We start from the raw sequence: 17,857 nt of genomic DNA, 5'->3' as shown, positions 1-17,857 counted from the left end.
TGAGGTGTCTTATTTCATTTTATAACCGATGTTGAACAGCTGGCCAATTTTAGATCTACGGTTGTCAATATTCTCCTCCGCAGCCTAGTAATTTTGAATCCAATCCAGAAGTCAAGGGATCTCCTGGATCAAACATTTTGATGGAACCAACCCCCTTTTGCGTTACGTGGAAAGAAAACCACGAAACTCTCCCACAGTAAGTTGTCGGCCGCAAGGATCTCATTGGGAATCAAGCGCTCTATTGCCTGAGCCTCCCTATAAACACTCTAAAACAATACACATCCTATTTCTAATGTGTCGCAATTTTATCAGGATGATAAGGGCTCTGCCCTCCTTACACTTCGTTCTACAAGATTGCCTCGCAATCTTTTCTTTCTATTGTAAATAAAGAGATAATTACATCAAAACTAAAAACCATCCGATTGACAGATTCCAAAATTTTAAAATTCTATTTATAAAGATATTGTTTCCGATTCCATTGGTATAAAATTAAAACTTTATAATTTTGCATGGTTGTTATTATCCATTAACCTGTATTTTTAATTCTCATTTAAAATTTAGTTTCTGCATCTACTCGTTAAATATTTTTCACCTGAGAGATTATTTAGAAATGGTACGAAAAGTTAATTTTTAATATTGTTGTAGAATTTAAAATGGTTATTTTGCATTTACAATTTTAATTGCATGTGTTCACGCAATTTTTAGATAAAATTTATTATAAAAGTGATATAAAACTTTCTTTACTGTTTATTAATAGTATAGAAGTATCCAAATAAATTTATCATAAAATGATGCGTAGTAACGTAAGGTCAAACGATTATTTAAGGTCATAATAATAGGCAATACTTTAAGCTTTAAACCTTTAATTTAATCGAAATTGAAAACGTGGATGGAAATTGAATTTGAAATATTCCGGGTGAACACCGTTAGGTAAGAGACAGATAAACAATTTACAGGTAAATACTTATAGGAATGCAAATGACGTTCTAAAATATATGGATATTCTTTGTTTATTACTGATCATAGCATGTGATTTTTCAATCCAATGAGAACGCCCGAAATGGTAAAACGATATTCTTTTATGAATAATAAATAAATGAATAAAATCATAAAAAATCAGGCAAAATGCACTGAATACAGTGCGTAGCAATCAAATTTATTCCGTATGGTATAGAAGTATCAGATAGATAACCAATTTGCAGGTAAATACTCATAGTAAAGCAAATGGCATCCAAAAATATATGGACATACAGTTACATTCATTTACAGTTACATCACATTTTACATTCATAACATAACCACTAAAAACAGTAAAAAGTACTTAGAAAATAACTTGAAAATAAATAGGAGAAAAATTTCACGCTTCAAAACGCTAAAAATTTAAACAAAATGTACTTGCGTGCAATGTGTAATAATTAACTCTTAAGTTTTATCAAACTTAATGCAGCTGTCATAAAATAATTTTCTTTTTTAAATATGTGTTTAAAATTTTTTTAAAAACTTTTTTCTACTCTGATTTTTAACTAAAAAACCTTCAGTTGAGGCTTTAAAACTTTTTCTGCACAAAAGCAAGAGTTCAAAATTAGGAGGGAAAAAAAATGACTCCGATTTTAATAAAAATTAAACAACCTGTCGGAATAATGAAAAAACAGAAATATTCATTTCGTTCTAAATAATTAAAAATTAGATTATTTTACTTAGCAAAATGCCATAGATTTAAATATTAACCATAATAATCTAAAATTAAATGTAATTTTTAAAATGTCCACCTGTTTAAATAAAAGTTTCAAGAAATTGTAAGAATTGAAATATCAAAATTGAATGAACAGTTGTTATGTAACCTAATTCTGCTGAGAATATTCAAGAGTAAAAAAAGAGTAAATTTTGATCCCTCTCTTAAATTAACTGAGATTTAGCTTTTGAATAATCTCTTCCAGAGAGAAACAAATTTTTATCACTGTTAGATAAGAGTTGTAACTGATAAAAGACGCAGATAAGTGTGAACTTTGAGATGTAGTCGCGTTTTAGCGTAACTGTGTAACTCAAATACGCTCTATCATTAGAGTAATGGTATTTCTTTGAACGAATAGTCCATTGTTAATTTACTTAAAGATGCAAATTTATTTAAAAGCTCTTTATTAGAAATACATAAAATTGTAATAAAATAAACAAGCTACTTTAAGATTAGAGCCATATCAAAGTTCACAGTAAGTGAAAATATAATTTGAAAAGAAGAAAACAAAATAAAAATATAAGTATAATAAGAAAAGAGAAAAATATTTACGAAGGGAAATATGAAGAATTGTCTGAATAATATAGATTGCTTTTATCTTTACTTATTTATTCACTTATTTTTATTCAGAAATTTCATTTATTAATTTAGTTCGATTGCGTGGAGTTCCCATTCTCGTTTGCAGTGCTCACCGACCCCTGAAACTGTTCTTATGGATCCTTTCGGATTGCATCTCATTCACTCCAGCTTCGTATGAATTCTTTTTAAAAAAATAAAATTCTCGAAATATGCAACATATTGCATCTTCATTTTATATAAATTTCGTTTAAATTATGTATATTTCATTTCATGTACATACATTTTGATTAATTTATGTATATATATTACCTTGAATGACCGAAAGCAAGAGAATGTCGACTTTCACAGATGAATGTCAACAATCGCATAGTCACTTGGGTGAATGTCCGAAATGTTTGTTATATCTGATTTGATATTAATTTATGCGTTGATATTATTGTATTTATTTGACATTTTAATATTTGCGGAGGATAGATTAGGAGAAACATCAGTGTTCGAAATACCGGTTCAATGCATACCTGGCAGTGGCACTGAACCTTAAGAAAACATCAGTGTAGGGCATACCGGGCAAATGTATACCGGGCAGAGGCACTTAACTATGTATTTAGGACTGAAGCGACTAATATGTGATGATCAACATTCACCGATGGAAGTTGAGAACCACCCATTTCTGTCATTCACAGTAACGATATCATTCGATACATTATACTTCGTATATATAGTAACGATATCATTCATTCGATATCATTCGATACTTTACGATATCATTCATATACATTACAAAGTTATTGGGAAAGGATATTTGAAACAAATAATTCATCGAATGTCCCAAAGTACACAGTTATGAATTACAATGTTTGAAGCAGAACAGATTTAAGTACTTTATTCTAACATAAACTCAGAAAATTATATAAAAACTATTGAAAAAGGTTAGAAATTGAAGGGAAAAAAAAACAAATCTGGCCGGTCGTCGTTGATACAACGTATATTTCTCTTGTGTTAATTATGAAGATACTTAACTAAACTAATAGATTACTAAATTATTATTTAATCTGAATAAATTGCGTCATTAAAACAAAAATATAACTCAATCAGTTTCTTCACTTTTCATTTCTGCCCAACTTATAGTTCATTTGCTTCAGCTCTTCGTTGACAATGTGAGAAAAAAAATTATTCAGAAATTTGCTTAACTTATTAATGCCTATCCACAAAAAGTATTCTATATACGACTGATGCCTTTATCGAAAAAGTCGAAATGCATATTTGTTTTTTCAAAAGGGATATTTCTTTCCGTTAGTTACCACTATAGACTTATTAACAACACCGAGCGCTGACATCAGATTTAAAAAAAATAAGTATTTATATTATTAATGTATGTTATAGTATTATCTTATTTATGGAAAATAAATCTTAATGATGAAACATATGAGTGACCTCTTTTTTTCGTTTTGTTAAAAAGAAACAGTTATTTTCATAGGCCGCTGGACACTTTTGGGTTTTGAATACTCACTCGGGTGATGTTGCAGTTTTCAGTCATTCGTCTCCGACGCGAAAAGTAATTTCATCAGTTTATTTATTATCTTCAAAAAAAAGGGAAAATATTACAAATTCTCTATTCTTTTGTAAACCGCAGTCGATGTGATAACTTTCTTTGCAAACTCGGGAAACTCGTTCGTTTGCAAATATGATTTTGATCTTTAAATAGTAATAATAATATTTTTTACTCATCATCGAAAACAATTTTTAATCTCTTATTTTAGAAAATTATGTCCCTCCAATTAATAAAGTTAGTTTAATGAGTTCCACCCGCTGAAGAAAGTTTGATTTAAGTAACATTTTCTGTCCTTATTAACTTCTGAAATGTCAATATAATATTTCGAATTTGTATTTCATATTTTTGGAATATCATATTATGGAATATCATTTTAACTTCGACCACAAAATCAAAACAAACATCTACAATGGGCGTAGACTATCTCTTTAGAACTCTGGTATACAGTGGTTAGTTCCATCAAAAAGTCCTTCACGATGGCTAGTTTGTCCCAATGCTTGATCCAGGAATTCTCTTGTCTTCTGGATAGGGCTCAAAATTACAAGTCTACAGAGTTGAACACTGGTAATCTTAACTGCGTTATGAAATAAAATTATTATTAGCCGTTGTTTGTTCAGGGGAAAGAGTGCCAATGAGGTAACCCAGGTTCAAATCCCAGTAAGACGACACGATTTCCTTTCCCAGCCTGCACCGACCACAGTGCTGATGTAAAATATCTTCATTGGTGGAACAATAATGGCTTAGAATCACCTCACCTGACAGTCAGGCTAACCGTGGAAGGTTTTCGCAGGATTTAGGTGCATGTGAGCACCTTGGAAAAAAAATAAGAGATACTTAACTTTCAATTGACTGCTGTTACAAATGGTGTACCAAGTTGTTTAGTGTTCGTGATATATTGAGCTATTAAGTAGCGGACTGTAACAAACATAAACATTTATTTACAAACTTAATAACATAAAATTGACAAGATCATTTTGAGTAACAGGAGATGTTCTCTGTTCTAGAGTTGAATGGCAACTGAACAATAATGTGTTATATGATATGAGCGCCGCCTCGTGGCAATTCTTAACACTCCCCGCCGATTGGATGTTTAAATCCAATCATTATTAATTACAATGCTTATTACATAATAAAATAAAATGAAAAATTGACAATATTCATACAAAACATCAAATATATATAAAAGTAATCTCAATTTCAACTTTACAATTATAATGAAAATTTTAACACAAGAATTAATATATAGGTAAAATACAAATGTTGCGTACTGATCTTTTAAGTATATTGCCTTGTGGCAAACGTATATTTACAACTCTTACCTTCCCATCACTTCCCTTAAATATTTCCTCAATTCTTCCTGTTAACCATTTAGTTGCTGGCAAATTCTCTTCTTTCACCAACACTAAAGTTCCAATTTTAACATTATCTTTACTGAACTGCCATTTGTGGCGTTCTTGGAGATTACTTAAATAATCTCTCTTCCAAAGTCTCCAAATTTTTTGAGAAATTTTAGAAATCTTTTCCCATTTACTGAGTCTATTTTCATTGATATCTGCAAGTTGGGGTTCTGTAATGGAAGTGATGGGTCTCCCAATAAGAAAATGCCCAGGTGTTAGGGTATCAAAGTTTTCGAAATCAGCTGACAATGGAGTCAATGGCCTGGAGTTTAATACTCCTTCAATCTCTGCTAAAACTGTAATGAATTCTTCCAAAGTAAAATTGGAGTTTCCCGCTATCCGTTTTAGGTGGAATTTAAAAGATTTAACGCCGGCTTCATATAATCCTCCAAAATTTGGTGATCTTGGGGGGTTATAATGCCAATCAATTTTTTCCTCGGCAAAATATTGAGCCAAAGGTTCATCTGGTGAATTAATAATTTTGAAAAGCCGTTTCAGTTCAGCGTCTGCACCCACGAAATTTCGTCCATTGTCAGTGAAAATTTTAGAGGCCTTACCTCTTCTAGAAAAAAATCTTTTCAAGCTAGCTATAAACCCTGTTGATGTTAAGTCACTTACAAAATCTAAATGTATTGATTTAGTACAGAAACATACATAAATTGCAACATATATCTTATTTAAAACACCTTTCCTTTGTCCTTTAAATTTTATATAAAATGGTCCACAAAATCAATACCTGTTATGGTAAATGGAGGAGAAGGTTCGATTCGTTCTTTAGGTAACTGACCCATTAATTGTTGCTCTAAAACTGGTTTGTTTTTTGTGCACGTAACACAATTGTGTATTACCAACCTGCACAAATTTCTGCCGTTCACAGGCCAATATTTTTGACGTATTAAGTACAATAAAGTTTGTGCTCCGACATGTAAATATTTCAAATGAAAATAATGTACAATCATATAGGTTAAGGGATGTTTCGCTGGAAGGACAATTGGATGTTTAGTATAATCATTAACACTTGAATTTACAATTCGACCTCCAACACGTATAAGACCCTTTTTATCAATAAAACAATTAAGAGAAGACAATTTACTTTTACCTTTCACATTCTCACCTTTCATTAAAGCATTCAATTCTTCTAAATATTCACTTTGGGCAAATTTTAAGAGAAAAGTTTCGGATTTGTTCAATTCTTCAGAATTTAAATACCTACCTGCCTTGTTCTTTGGATTTTTACAGTTATAGATAAATCTAAAAATATATGAAACTATACGAACAAGTTTAGAAAAATTATTGGTAATTTTAAGTAGGTAATTATAAAACATAACATTTTGATTAGTTAAAGCAAAACACATATCCTCTTCAACAGAGGAACCTTTTTTTAACTCTGAAAGGTAAGAGTTTTCAGCAATGGAATTAGAGCACTCAAACACTGAAATCTCATCTTTTCTTAAAAACTCGGGACCTGACCACCAGGCCTCATTTTTCAGAAGAACTTCTGCACTAACTCCTCTCGTAAGAATGTCAGCAATGTTAAGTTTACCGGGAACGTGTGACCAAGATTCAAGATTGCTAAGGGCTTGAATCTCTTTTACTCGATTGGAAACAAACTGTTTCCATTTATGATGAGGTCCTTTGATCCAGAACAATGCGATCTGGGAATATGTCCAAAAATGAACTGTTGGGGATCCTTTTCGTTTTACAATCTGTTCTATTTCTTTTGCGAGTCTGGTTGCAAGTAATGCACCCATTAGTTCTAGTTTTGGAAGAGTCAGTTTCTTTAATGGGGCAACGCGACTCTTTGATGCGATAAGATTAACTGTGATTTTGTCACTGTACTTCACTCTTAGGTACACTGCTGTTCCGTATGCTCTTTGGCTGGCATCCGAAAATACATGAATTTGAAGTACCTTGGCATCATCTAGACTGGAGTCTAGAATCATTCTAGGAACTTGTAATTTAGAAACGACAGACAACTCAGACCTCCACTGAATAAATTGTTGGCGAATGTCTGGTGGAAGTTCCGTATCCCACGGACACTTTCTAAGCCACAAGTCTTGGAGTAAACACTTGAGTCTTATTGTGTACGGACTAAGAAAACCCAATATGTCGAACAGTTTTCCGATAGTTCTTAAAACAATTCTTTTAGTAATGCTTTCTTTTCCATCGAATTTAAGCAAGTCTTTCAGATCTACAGAGATGTAGTCTTCATGCACATGCCATGGCAGTCCTAGAACTTTGTGTAAATTGGCAGCAGGATTGGCTTTCGAATGAATGGGGTGGGTTTCGAACCCGCAATCTTTCCATAATTGTACCAGTTCCTTGCTGTTTGAACTCCATTTACACAGATTCATGCTTGCTTCTGCCATAATTTTCTTGGCTTCGTCCGACATCTGAAAGGCAGATTTCACGTCGTCGAGAGCTCCTATGAAGTCGTCGACATATAGACATTCATTGAGCATACTCGTCGTAGCGGGATGCAACTCTTGATATTTTTTGATATGTTCCTTAATTGTGGCAGAAAGCAAGAAGGGACTGGCGTTGACACCAAAAAGAACTCTGCAAAATCTAAAAATATTTATGTCATACTGCTCACTTATGGCCGGGTTCGAACTTGGAAAAAGAAATCTCACTGCATTTCGATCTGTCTCATTCAACGATATTTGAAGGAACGCTTTTTCGATATCTGCTAAGATCACCACAGCATTCAAACGAAAAAATATGAGCATGTTAAATATCAGGGGATTTAGGCTAAGTCCTGCGTATAAACAGTCATTTAAGGAAAGTTCACCTTCTTCATGTGAGCTGGCATCAAAAACTATTCGTTTACTAGAACTGACTGATTCTCTGTAAACCATGGAAAATGGTAGATAAAATAGCGGTTTATCTGTTTGTACTTTGTCTTTTGGGACCTTCTCTATGATGCCTTGATTTTCATAGTCTTTCAGAATTTCACGATAATCTTCATACAGTTCTGAGCGTCTCTCAAATTTTCTAATCAAATGATCTAGCCGTCCTCTGGCTACAGTTAAGTTATCGTTTAATTCCCTAAAATCATGTTTCCATGGTAGCCCAACTTGATACCTCCCTTCTTTGTAATCTACAGAATTTTTAAAGAGAGCTAAAGCAGTACTTTCCTCATCTGTATTATCATTTGGAACTATCCCAATTGACTCTAATTCCCAAAATTTATTTAACCCTTCATGAACATTGTCCTGTATGAAATAACATTTGGAATCATGTGGGTGTGTAGAGGGGATCGAACCTGTAACCATCCACCCGAAAACTGTTTCAATTAAAATAATAGAATTACCCCTTAACCCTTTCGAGCCGACTGTCACATATATGTGACAGCAAGAAACGCGCTCACTTCCCGGCCGACACACCCGCGTGTCAGAGAGTTTTCTCGTTCACCCCCGACCGTCACTTATTTGTGCCAGCGTTTCGGAACGTTTTAAAAAATGAAATTTCTTCCAAAAGATGGCATTGTATGTCCATATGGTTTCAGATACATGTTGATTTGACCTTCTACTCAAGATGAAAGTACATTCACGTGGTTTTTAGGGGAAGGAGTGGAGAGGGGAATGTTTTATGAGGGCTCTTTAAATTAGCACGTGATATTTATTTACAGTAAGTAAGGGAGTTTTTTTTATCTCTCGCTACTTTCGATTTTCGGATTAGTTTTTAGTGGATAATTAGATCTTGTAGGCTTGAATTTTTTTTCTTTTTACCGTTAGAATGTCGAAGCGTCGAAAATTTTTAACTGAGCTGGAAATAGAGGAAATTATGCAAAATATTTAAACTTATTAATATTTATATTACATTTAAACAAGAAATAACTTAAGTAAATAAAGTATCCATAGAAATATATATAAAGCATATGTCACTTAAATACTCTATAGAACAATATTAAACAACGCGCTGATATTTCGGTAAATTCATGGAATTAGGCTTAACATCAAAAAACACTCCGGCCCTGGGGAGACACACGCTAGAGAGACTGCCGGCCTCAGAGGTAAGCGCGCTTTCGCGCTTTGCGTCGCGAAAGGGTTAATCGAATTTGATTTCCTTTTATCAATTCATAAAATACGTCTCCTCCTAAAAGAATCGATATTTTTTGCGGTAAATAAAATTTAGGATTAGCGTACTTTACGTTTTCGGGTAGATTCAAATTAGAAATATTTATTTCTTCCGAAGGAACATTTCCGGCTATTTCTGGCAAAATTAACAATTCGAGTTCCTTATTATATGATTCCTCATCATTACTTATACGTGAATAAATCTTCTCAGTGATCGGAAATACTGTATTTTTTAATCCAATTAAATTTGACCTACAACGGGATCTTTTTAAACCCAATAAATTAGCTGCCTCTTCAGTAATAAGAGATTTCATACTTCCAGAATCGCATAGCCCTGTCAAATGCAAATATTTTCCGTTCGATTGCAATATTTTAACTTTCACTGTAGAAAGAAGAACGTTTTTATTTACATTAAAAGAATATAAACATGGTGCCTCTTGCGGTTTGTTATTAATTTCATTTTGCATTTGTGATTGCGTAACTTCTTGTTCCGAAACTGAATTATTTCTTTCTTCCCCGCTCATTGGCGCCACACCCGTATTTTTGTTTTGATTTTGTCTATCGAAGAAAAAGTTCGCTCCGTGTAACATTGTACTATGATTCTTGTTACAAGATTTACATTTTAAATGAATTTTCTTACATTTAGACATTGTGTGAAATCCGAGACAATTAAAGCATAATTTATTCCTTACAACACATTTTAATCTATCATCTGCGTTAGAATCGATAAACTTTTTACATCTGAAAATAGGGTGAGATTCCATGCATCCTAATAAACAATTATTTTTGTTTTCGTTTTTCACCATTAGAGTTTTGAATTTCGGGGTTGGTTCCCGTTTAAATTCGCCTGAATTTCTGTTTACATTTTCTAGTGCTTGACATCTTTTAGTTAAGAATTCCGTAAATTTTTCCCAACTCGGTAATTCCGAACCCAATTCCATTTCGTATAATTTACGTGAGTCAATATCAATTCTTTGAATAATTATATAAATTAATATTGCTTCGCAAAGAGGGTTCGTTTCTAATTCTAGTTGTTTTAATGATCGCAAATTACTTTCAATTTTATCGAGCATCTGTCTTAAACTAGACGCAGATTCACATTTAACTTTAGAAAAATTAAATATTTCACCAATATGACTCATAATTAGCAACCGTGTATTTTCAAATCGTTTTTTCAATGCTTCGAATAAACTGTTGTACGTATCATTTACAGTAATTAATTGTTTAGCGTTACCCTTAAGTGCCGACTGAAGGTAAAACAATTTTTGTTGTTCTGACAACTGTTTGTTATCGTCAATTAAAGACATAAATTGCGTTTTGAATGACAACCATTCAACATATAAACCTGAAAATTCGGGAAGATTAATTGACGGTAATTTTAGTTTACAGTTACCAGAGGACGAACTATTTTCATTTGGATTAGAATTTGGATTTAAAAGTTTTTGAAAGCTTACCTCGCATGTTTCGAGGTCAATTTGCAGCCCATCTAAACTTTCTTCAAAATCTGGCAAATCCTCATCCGACAAAGTAGAATAGCATTCGCTGCGTAGATCCTCTAACTTTGTTCTAAGTTTATCCAAAGTTGATAATTTTTGAGTGATGTCCGTATTGTCCACAGGTAAATCAGTATTTGGCTGAAGTGCATTTTCAATCCTTGTCAATTGTCCTCGTATATAACCCCGTTTTCGGTTAAATACTGTTATTTGCTCCAAAGCCATTGTTCGTTTCGATTTCGTACTCAATTTCCACAAGCGTTCGGTTTGTCTTCGTGCTCGGCGATGACCACTTTTTGTTTAGTGTTCGTGATATATTGAGCTATTAAGTAGCGGACTGTAACAAACATAAACATTTATTTACAAACTTAATAACATAAAATTGACAAGATCATTTTGAGTAACAGGAGATGTTCTCTGTTCTAGAGTTGAATGGCAACTGAACAATAATGTGTTATATGATATGAGCGCCGCCTCGTGGCAATTCTTAACACAAGTTATTGGGTGTTATCATACTAAGAGCCGTTTTCAAAAGATAAAGCAGCACAAGTTTTCTTTCACTTTTACTAGCAATCAGGAATCAAAAAAGAGATGAGATTTAAATTTGATTTGCGTAGCTATAAACTTATTAAAATTAAATTTGAATTAAAATGGTTTCCTTTACTTTAATTAAGATTAATATTTCTCCTTTAAAATTAAATCCAATTTATTTACATAAATTTTCTTTAAAGAATTTTATTGCATAATTGTACTTGATGAAAAAATCAGGGAAAATACTATCTAATTTCTTACGCAAAGTAGATACCAGATTTAATGGACTTATTTATTTAATCAAAAACTTATCACGATCGCATAAAATGGTCGACACTGTGTTTATAAATATGCGCATAGAAACATAACTTTCGCTCAGGGAGCTTATGTGAGAACCTAAATCGATTATCAAAACTTTTTTTTTAATACTGTATTTTTAGCATAATTAAAAAGAAAATCATTTAAATACTTCATCAGAAAATCAGTTTCTTTTAGAATGCTTAAGAGAACTGTCTTCTTTTCATATATTTTTTTGAAAAATTGAAGTTTGGGAAATTCAAAACTCTTGTCGATGAAGTTCATCATCTCAGAAATATTTTGTCTAAAGATAGGTCGAAACATAAAATTTAAAAATTAATAATTTAAAAAATAGAAAAGAAAAATTTGTGCCAAGAAAAGAGGATGGAAGAAAAAAGTTTTTACATAATAGTGAAATAGATCTTGTTTGTGTAAAGTAGGTTTTTACGCTGAAAAAAAGGAAGAAAAATAAATGAACATTAACGAAACGTATTTAACGTTTTGAATAAAAAATGTATTTTAAAATAGCGACTTAGGCGCTAGAAAATTTCTCTAAAAACCAAAACAATACATCACAACTAACTAAACTTAGTTTTTAATTTATCTTAAGACTTGTGAAATAAATGAAAGAATATAACAAAACATCAAAGTCAAAATAAAATCTGAAAAATTACAAATTAAATCATTTGAAAATTAAACTTGTTTAGTTTTATTTCACACATTTAAGTTTTCAATTACATTCTATTTTTGAACGGATTATGATATTTATGCTTTATCTATTCTAAATACGTACAAATATAAAATTAGTTCTAAAGGAATCAACAAAATAAAATAAAAAAATATTTAAAAAATTTCTTTTTTTTTTCCTCGCAAGAAGATTTGATTTTTAAAGTTTGCTGCTGCCATCTATAGGTGATATTGTAAACTATCTGCTGACCTCGTCTTTTTCTCAATTTTGTTTCTAACCTAAAATAATCAATATCAAAATATCATTGTTTTTTTCTGATCTGTATTTATCTAAATTATGAAATATCTAGAAATATCAGGCTTGAATGCGTTTAGTAATTAGTCATAAATCTTTGTTCGTCCTAACTCAAACTCAAGGTGAATCTGAATCAAGGTGAACTTTTAGGGGGAGATAGGGCACATCATGAAGATTACGAATTGCATTGGAAACCATGACTGGAAACAACATCGTACAAAACTAGGGGCGCTTCCCTATTATGAACTGTTTCTTCGTATACCATCCATAAAATCAAATGCCTATAATGTTAATCACAAGATTATATAAAAGAATTTATAGAAATATCAAAACAATAAAAATAAAATTTAGAATGTGTAATATAAACATCTATGTGTTACTTCAATGAACATTATGTTTTTACAATTAAATATGTATATAAGCTCAGAATGTGCTGTTACACTTAATAAAGTTAATTTTTTCCCCCTTCTAAACTCAAATTTATAAATTGAGACGCAAGGTCAGCAAAACTTCCGACTCAATGGGATTCAAAAATTTTGAACGATAATCCTGATTATTGCAGGAAAATCACGCTATTGCTATGAAAAAAAATTAATATTATTACATACTATTTTATTTTATAACCATCGTTGAACAGCCAACCCAATTTTGGGTTTACGACTGCCAATAATGTTCATTTCCGTAGCTTTGTAATTTTGAGCTCAATTTAGAAGACAAGAGAACTCATTTCAAGTATTGGGAAAAACTTTGCCTATCTGGAGGACTTTTTGATGGAACTAACCAGCGTTTGAGTTACATGCTGAGGAAGACCACGAAACCCTCCCACGGTGAAACCCAACGGCAAAGGGACTCTAACCCATGATCTGTCTACCAATGAGGATATTTTACATCTGCACAGTGGTCGGTGCAAACCGGGTACGAAATTCGAATCGACCATCCATGCTGGGAGTCGAACCTGGTTCACCCCATTGAAAGGAGAACGCTCTATCTCCTGAGCCACCACAGCTGTAATACATATTATTATTTTTAATAAGTTATTATTAGGGCCGGGATAGCCTGTTTGGTTCAAGAGGTCGTGAGTTCCATCCCCGCCGGCCGAAGACTCCCCGTGTCATAAATGGTGACTGATGCACGTTAAATCTGTTGAGTCGCAAAGTCCTCCATGTTCCCATAACAAATCGATACCTCTGGGGATACTGATCCAGGAGTTTCCTTGTCTTCTGCACTGGTTCAAAACTACAAGGCTACGGACTTGAACATTAATAGTCGTAAACCCAAAATTTGGGTCGGTTGTTCAACGACGGGTTTTAAATAAAAGAAGAAAAAAAAAACAAGTTATTATTAAGGCCGGTTATTTACGAATCGCATATTTGAATGTTATCTTTTTGACGCACACTTTCAGATTCAGTCAATTTTATCGTAAATTCATACGGTTTTTCAAACCACTTTTTCGGTGGCTATAACCATTAGATTCTACATTGTTTTTGAAATTTTGATATTTTTAAAACGAAACTATTACAAATCATGAATCTCGATTCACGCATATGAGATCATCATCCATCAAGTTCCGACCCTGTTGGCTTGATTTTGCACCGGTTTCATAGAAAATTCATGAGGTTTTACTGAAATTATTGTTACTGATTTCTAAACGATTTTTTGAAAAACTAATGCATTTATCTGGGTATTATAACGCAGGTGAATTTCAAATCAGCATTCGAATTATAACTTCTTAACGCGAGTGTTCTAATTTCGCCGTGAATTCGCACGGTTTTTAATAATTTTTTCGGCAGCTACACCCATGGATTTCTAAAAAATTTTTAAGATCCCAATATTTTTAAAATGAATCTATAACGACTCATGAATCTCGAATCAGTCATATGAGAGTTTACCTTTTGGTTTTCAATCGCGACTTCTGTTATTCTCCTATTTTACCACAAATCCGAGGTGTACGCTGCAATTCCACTGTTATTTCTATGGATTTCGAAGTGATTTTTTAAAATTCCTATTCTTTTTTTTAAAAAAAAACGCAATTTTATAGCGAAACTCGGAAAAAAAAAATTATGAAATATGCTATATATATATATAAATAGGTTTTTGATAGGTTGAAATATGCTATATATATAAATAGGTTTTTTCTCCGATGATTTTGAAAACATAGGTGTAAACGAGAAAAAATATCGGTCGAGCTAAATTCTCTAACCGTTTTCTTTTTATATATATAAATCTTAAAACCTGAAAAATGTTAGGTGGTACTTAAAATGCTGAGCACATAGTAGCCACTCAAAATTTATTGATCTCCAATGGCGACATATTACGAGCCTTGGTTATGATCGTATGCAAAATTTTTCCTTTTTTTCCTCATCCTCTTTATTAATTCCCGAGATAGGACAAAAACTGAAATTCATGACCGCTCTCTTATCCTATTGAAACCATATTTTCCAAATCCGTCGATTGAAAATTGCGTTTACTCAGAGAAAGTACGACTTTTTATGTGTGATTTCATGACTTTAAAAGTCTTCACCCCTTATTAATTAACATATAAAGTTTAGTCCCTCAAACCATTAAGATTGAGACCTAGCGCGCGTAAATTTGATCAATTAGTTGCCAACAAAAAAAAAATCAAAGATCAAAAAATCAATAAGTTAATTCGCAATTTTAGCGCATTGTACAGCACGCAAAATAAAAAAAAACGGACTACCCTAAATAACTTTTGATCTAATGATCGGATCATCACGTTCTAAGACTCACTCTTAATGGTTCGAAGGGGTGACCTCAAGTAGGATCAAGGGGGGCCCACCTTTGCCCCACATATCACTGCATATATTATATTTAAAAAAATTGACTATAAAGATTAATCTTTTCAGACTAACATCAGGCCCGTGGTCTACGAAAGTTTGGTTCCCGAAAATCGTACGACAAAATCCGAACATTAAGAATGATACTGTTTTATTTATATATTTAATGACACGACTTAAATAACATAAATTTGGTAAAACAAACTAAGTAATTAAATATAAATTTGGAGCGTAACTACCACTACAATTATCAATTTACTAGTATATAAAACATGTTAACTCTAAATAGTCAAGGGATCCCTTTTGATAGATAAAGGTTGGCATCATCGAAAGCTCATTCTCTACATTGCTTCTCATTTACACACAACGAATCCTGCGCACACTCGACTGCTAATAGCAACACAACCGTGAACAGCTTTTACGACAGATGCTCAAAGCACTCGGATAGTACAGCTCTCACTACAAGCGCTCAAAATCCAGTGAACTTAATACAGCTCTCCCGTTCTTTCGCAAATACTTTGACCAGTGGTAACCGTTCATAAAATTCAGTTGGGGGAGTATTGTGGCGTAACTACCGGTACAATTATTAAAAATCATTTCACTAGTATTTAAGACGCGTTAACTCGATTCAATCTTGAGGTACCTATTGATAGATCAAGAATGACATTGTCGGTTTCTACTTTCCCTACAAATTTTTAAAAAAAAAAATTTATAAAAATTTTCAACGTTTTATTGCTAGTTTAAAATCTCTATAATTGAATATTTTACTCTGTTCTTTTGGTGGGTGGGTAGGTACTTTATTAACACCGCACTAAAGCATCTCAATGGGCTATTGGCGACTGTCTAGGAAACATCCCTGAGGATGATCCGATGACATGCCATCAGAATTGTGATCCTTGCGGATGGGTTGGCTTCCCGCTTTGGTAGCTTGACGACCTGCACGTGAAGTCGAGCACTTTACAGTAGAACAGCTTAATAAATGAACCGATACCGCACACCCTCGGTCCCTATGCAAGCTGACCACAACCAGGGATGCTTGATATTGGTGTTCTACTGGGAACCGTGTCTTTACTCTAAGTTCACTGCGTGACGATTTGTTCTTTTGGAAGCCATACTTTGTTACACAAATTAAAATCCTGTTGGAATTTTTTTTTCTTTTTGGCGAAAACAGTTTTATTTTCATAATAAGAATAAAAAATCAACAGTAAAAAAGACAATATTTCTTTCGCATGTAACCATTACATGCTCTTAATTTGTATCTCCGATAGGCGTTGCCTTAGTGTAGACATTTATTAAACTACATTCAAAAATGATGCAATTTCAATACAACCCCTTAGAGAAATTTTCTACAATTCAATTCAGCCTATTACTTTGTATGTCACAGAGTATCATTAAACAGGCTGAATAAAAATAAAGAGCTTGAATGGGGCAAATGTCACTTTCATTAACAGGATAATGAATTGAAAAGATAACATGAAGTGGACGATCTTTCCATTTTATAAAAGCTATCTGGGTTTTTAATAGCCTGATTTTCTAAAGGATCTGTCAGTTCATTAATTTTTGCTACATGAAGGGATTTTTTAAATGTTTATTCGAGTCTTTAAAGCTTTTTATCTCTTTATTTACTTTCTTTCTATCTTAATTTATTCAATTTATATGATCCTTAATGCTGAACTTATTTAACAAGTTGTGAAACAACGTCTGGGTGTTAAATAACTTAGCTACTTAGTTGCTAAGTTGTTGGTTAATTAATTTGAAACCCATGTTTTACTGAATTCGATACTTAAATTTGAACTAATTTAACTAATTTAATTTCAAATATTTAAATTTGAGCCAATGTTTATCTTTAAATGTCATTTAATTTACATATCATGAAATTTTAAAGTTTAATTTTTTTTAATTATTTCTTATTAAAATCTTAACATTTGATAATTTGTTGAAAAAAATATAGTCATTGATTTATTGATTTGTTATTAATACAATAACTCATAATTTTAACTACTATTTAAATTTTAAATTTTAATTATTTACTTGTCGCTGAAATTCTTAATTAAATTCTTAACCAATCTTTTAGTTAATCTATCATTGAAATCTTCCCAGTTAATAATATGCTACAGAAATTTAATCCTTGTTTATAATAATTCTTCTATTAATAATTCTACATTTATTAAATTATTTTTTGAAATTATAATTGTTTTTAACTTCTGCACAGTATTACATTTAATAATAAAATAAATTTTTTTTTTCAGAATTAGTTAAATAAAAAAATATATTATTTTTATTTAATGAACCTAAATAAAACTTAAAATCTACTGACTTTTATAAGTTTGATTATACTTGTATCTCCTAAGAGTATGATAATTAAAGCTATAATTAATAATTATACATAGTATATGTAGTATTATTATATGTAATTATAT

At 32.0% G+C, this 17,857-nt stretch overlaps 1 protein-coding gene across 1 annotated transcript; it reads right to left on the bottom strand.

Annotated features, from left to right (window-relative positions):
* Positions 1 to 4,766: 4,766 nt before the first annotated feature.
* LOC147805169 (uncharacterized) lies at positions 4,767 to 11,057 on the bottom strand. Its single transcript, XM_087151550.1, has 5 exons — positions 10,794 to 11,057; positions 6,614 to 8,475; positions 5,997 to 6,511; positions 5,183 to 5,883; positions 4,767 to 4,778 (listed from the first exon to the last, which is right to left on the bottom strand). Exons 1-5 carry the CDS (start codon positions 11,055 to 11,057, stop codon positions 4,767 to 4,769), a joined length of 3,354 nt encoding a protein of 1,117 aa, XP_087007676.1.
* Between the last annotated feature and the right edge of the window lie 6,800 nt (positions 11,058 to 17,857).

This window comes from Parasteatoda tepidariorum, chromosome 9, assembly GCF_982258835.1.
Source record: "Parasteatoda tepidariorum strain Cologne lab strain chromosome 9, Ptep-v5.0, whole genome shotgun sequence".
Taxonomy (NCBI): domain Eukaryota; kingdom Metazoa; phylum Arthropoda; class Arachnida; order Araneae; family Theridiidae; genus Parasteatoda; species Parasteatoda tepidariorum.
Note: the sequence above shows the minus strand (reverse complement) of the source record. Positions and strands in the feature narration are given on the sequence as shown.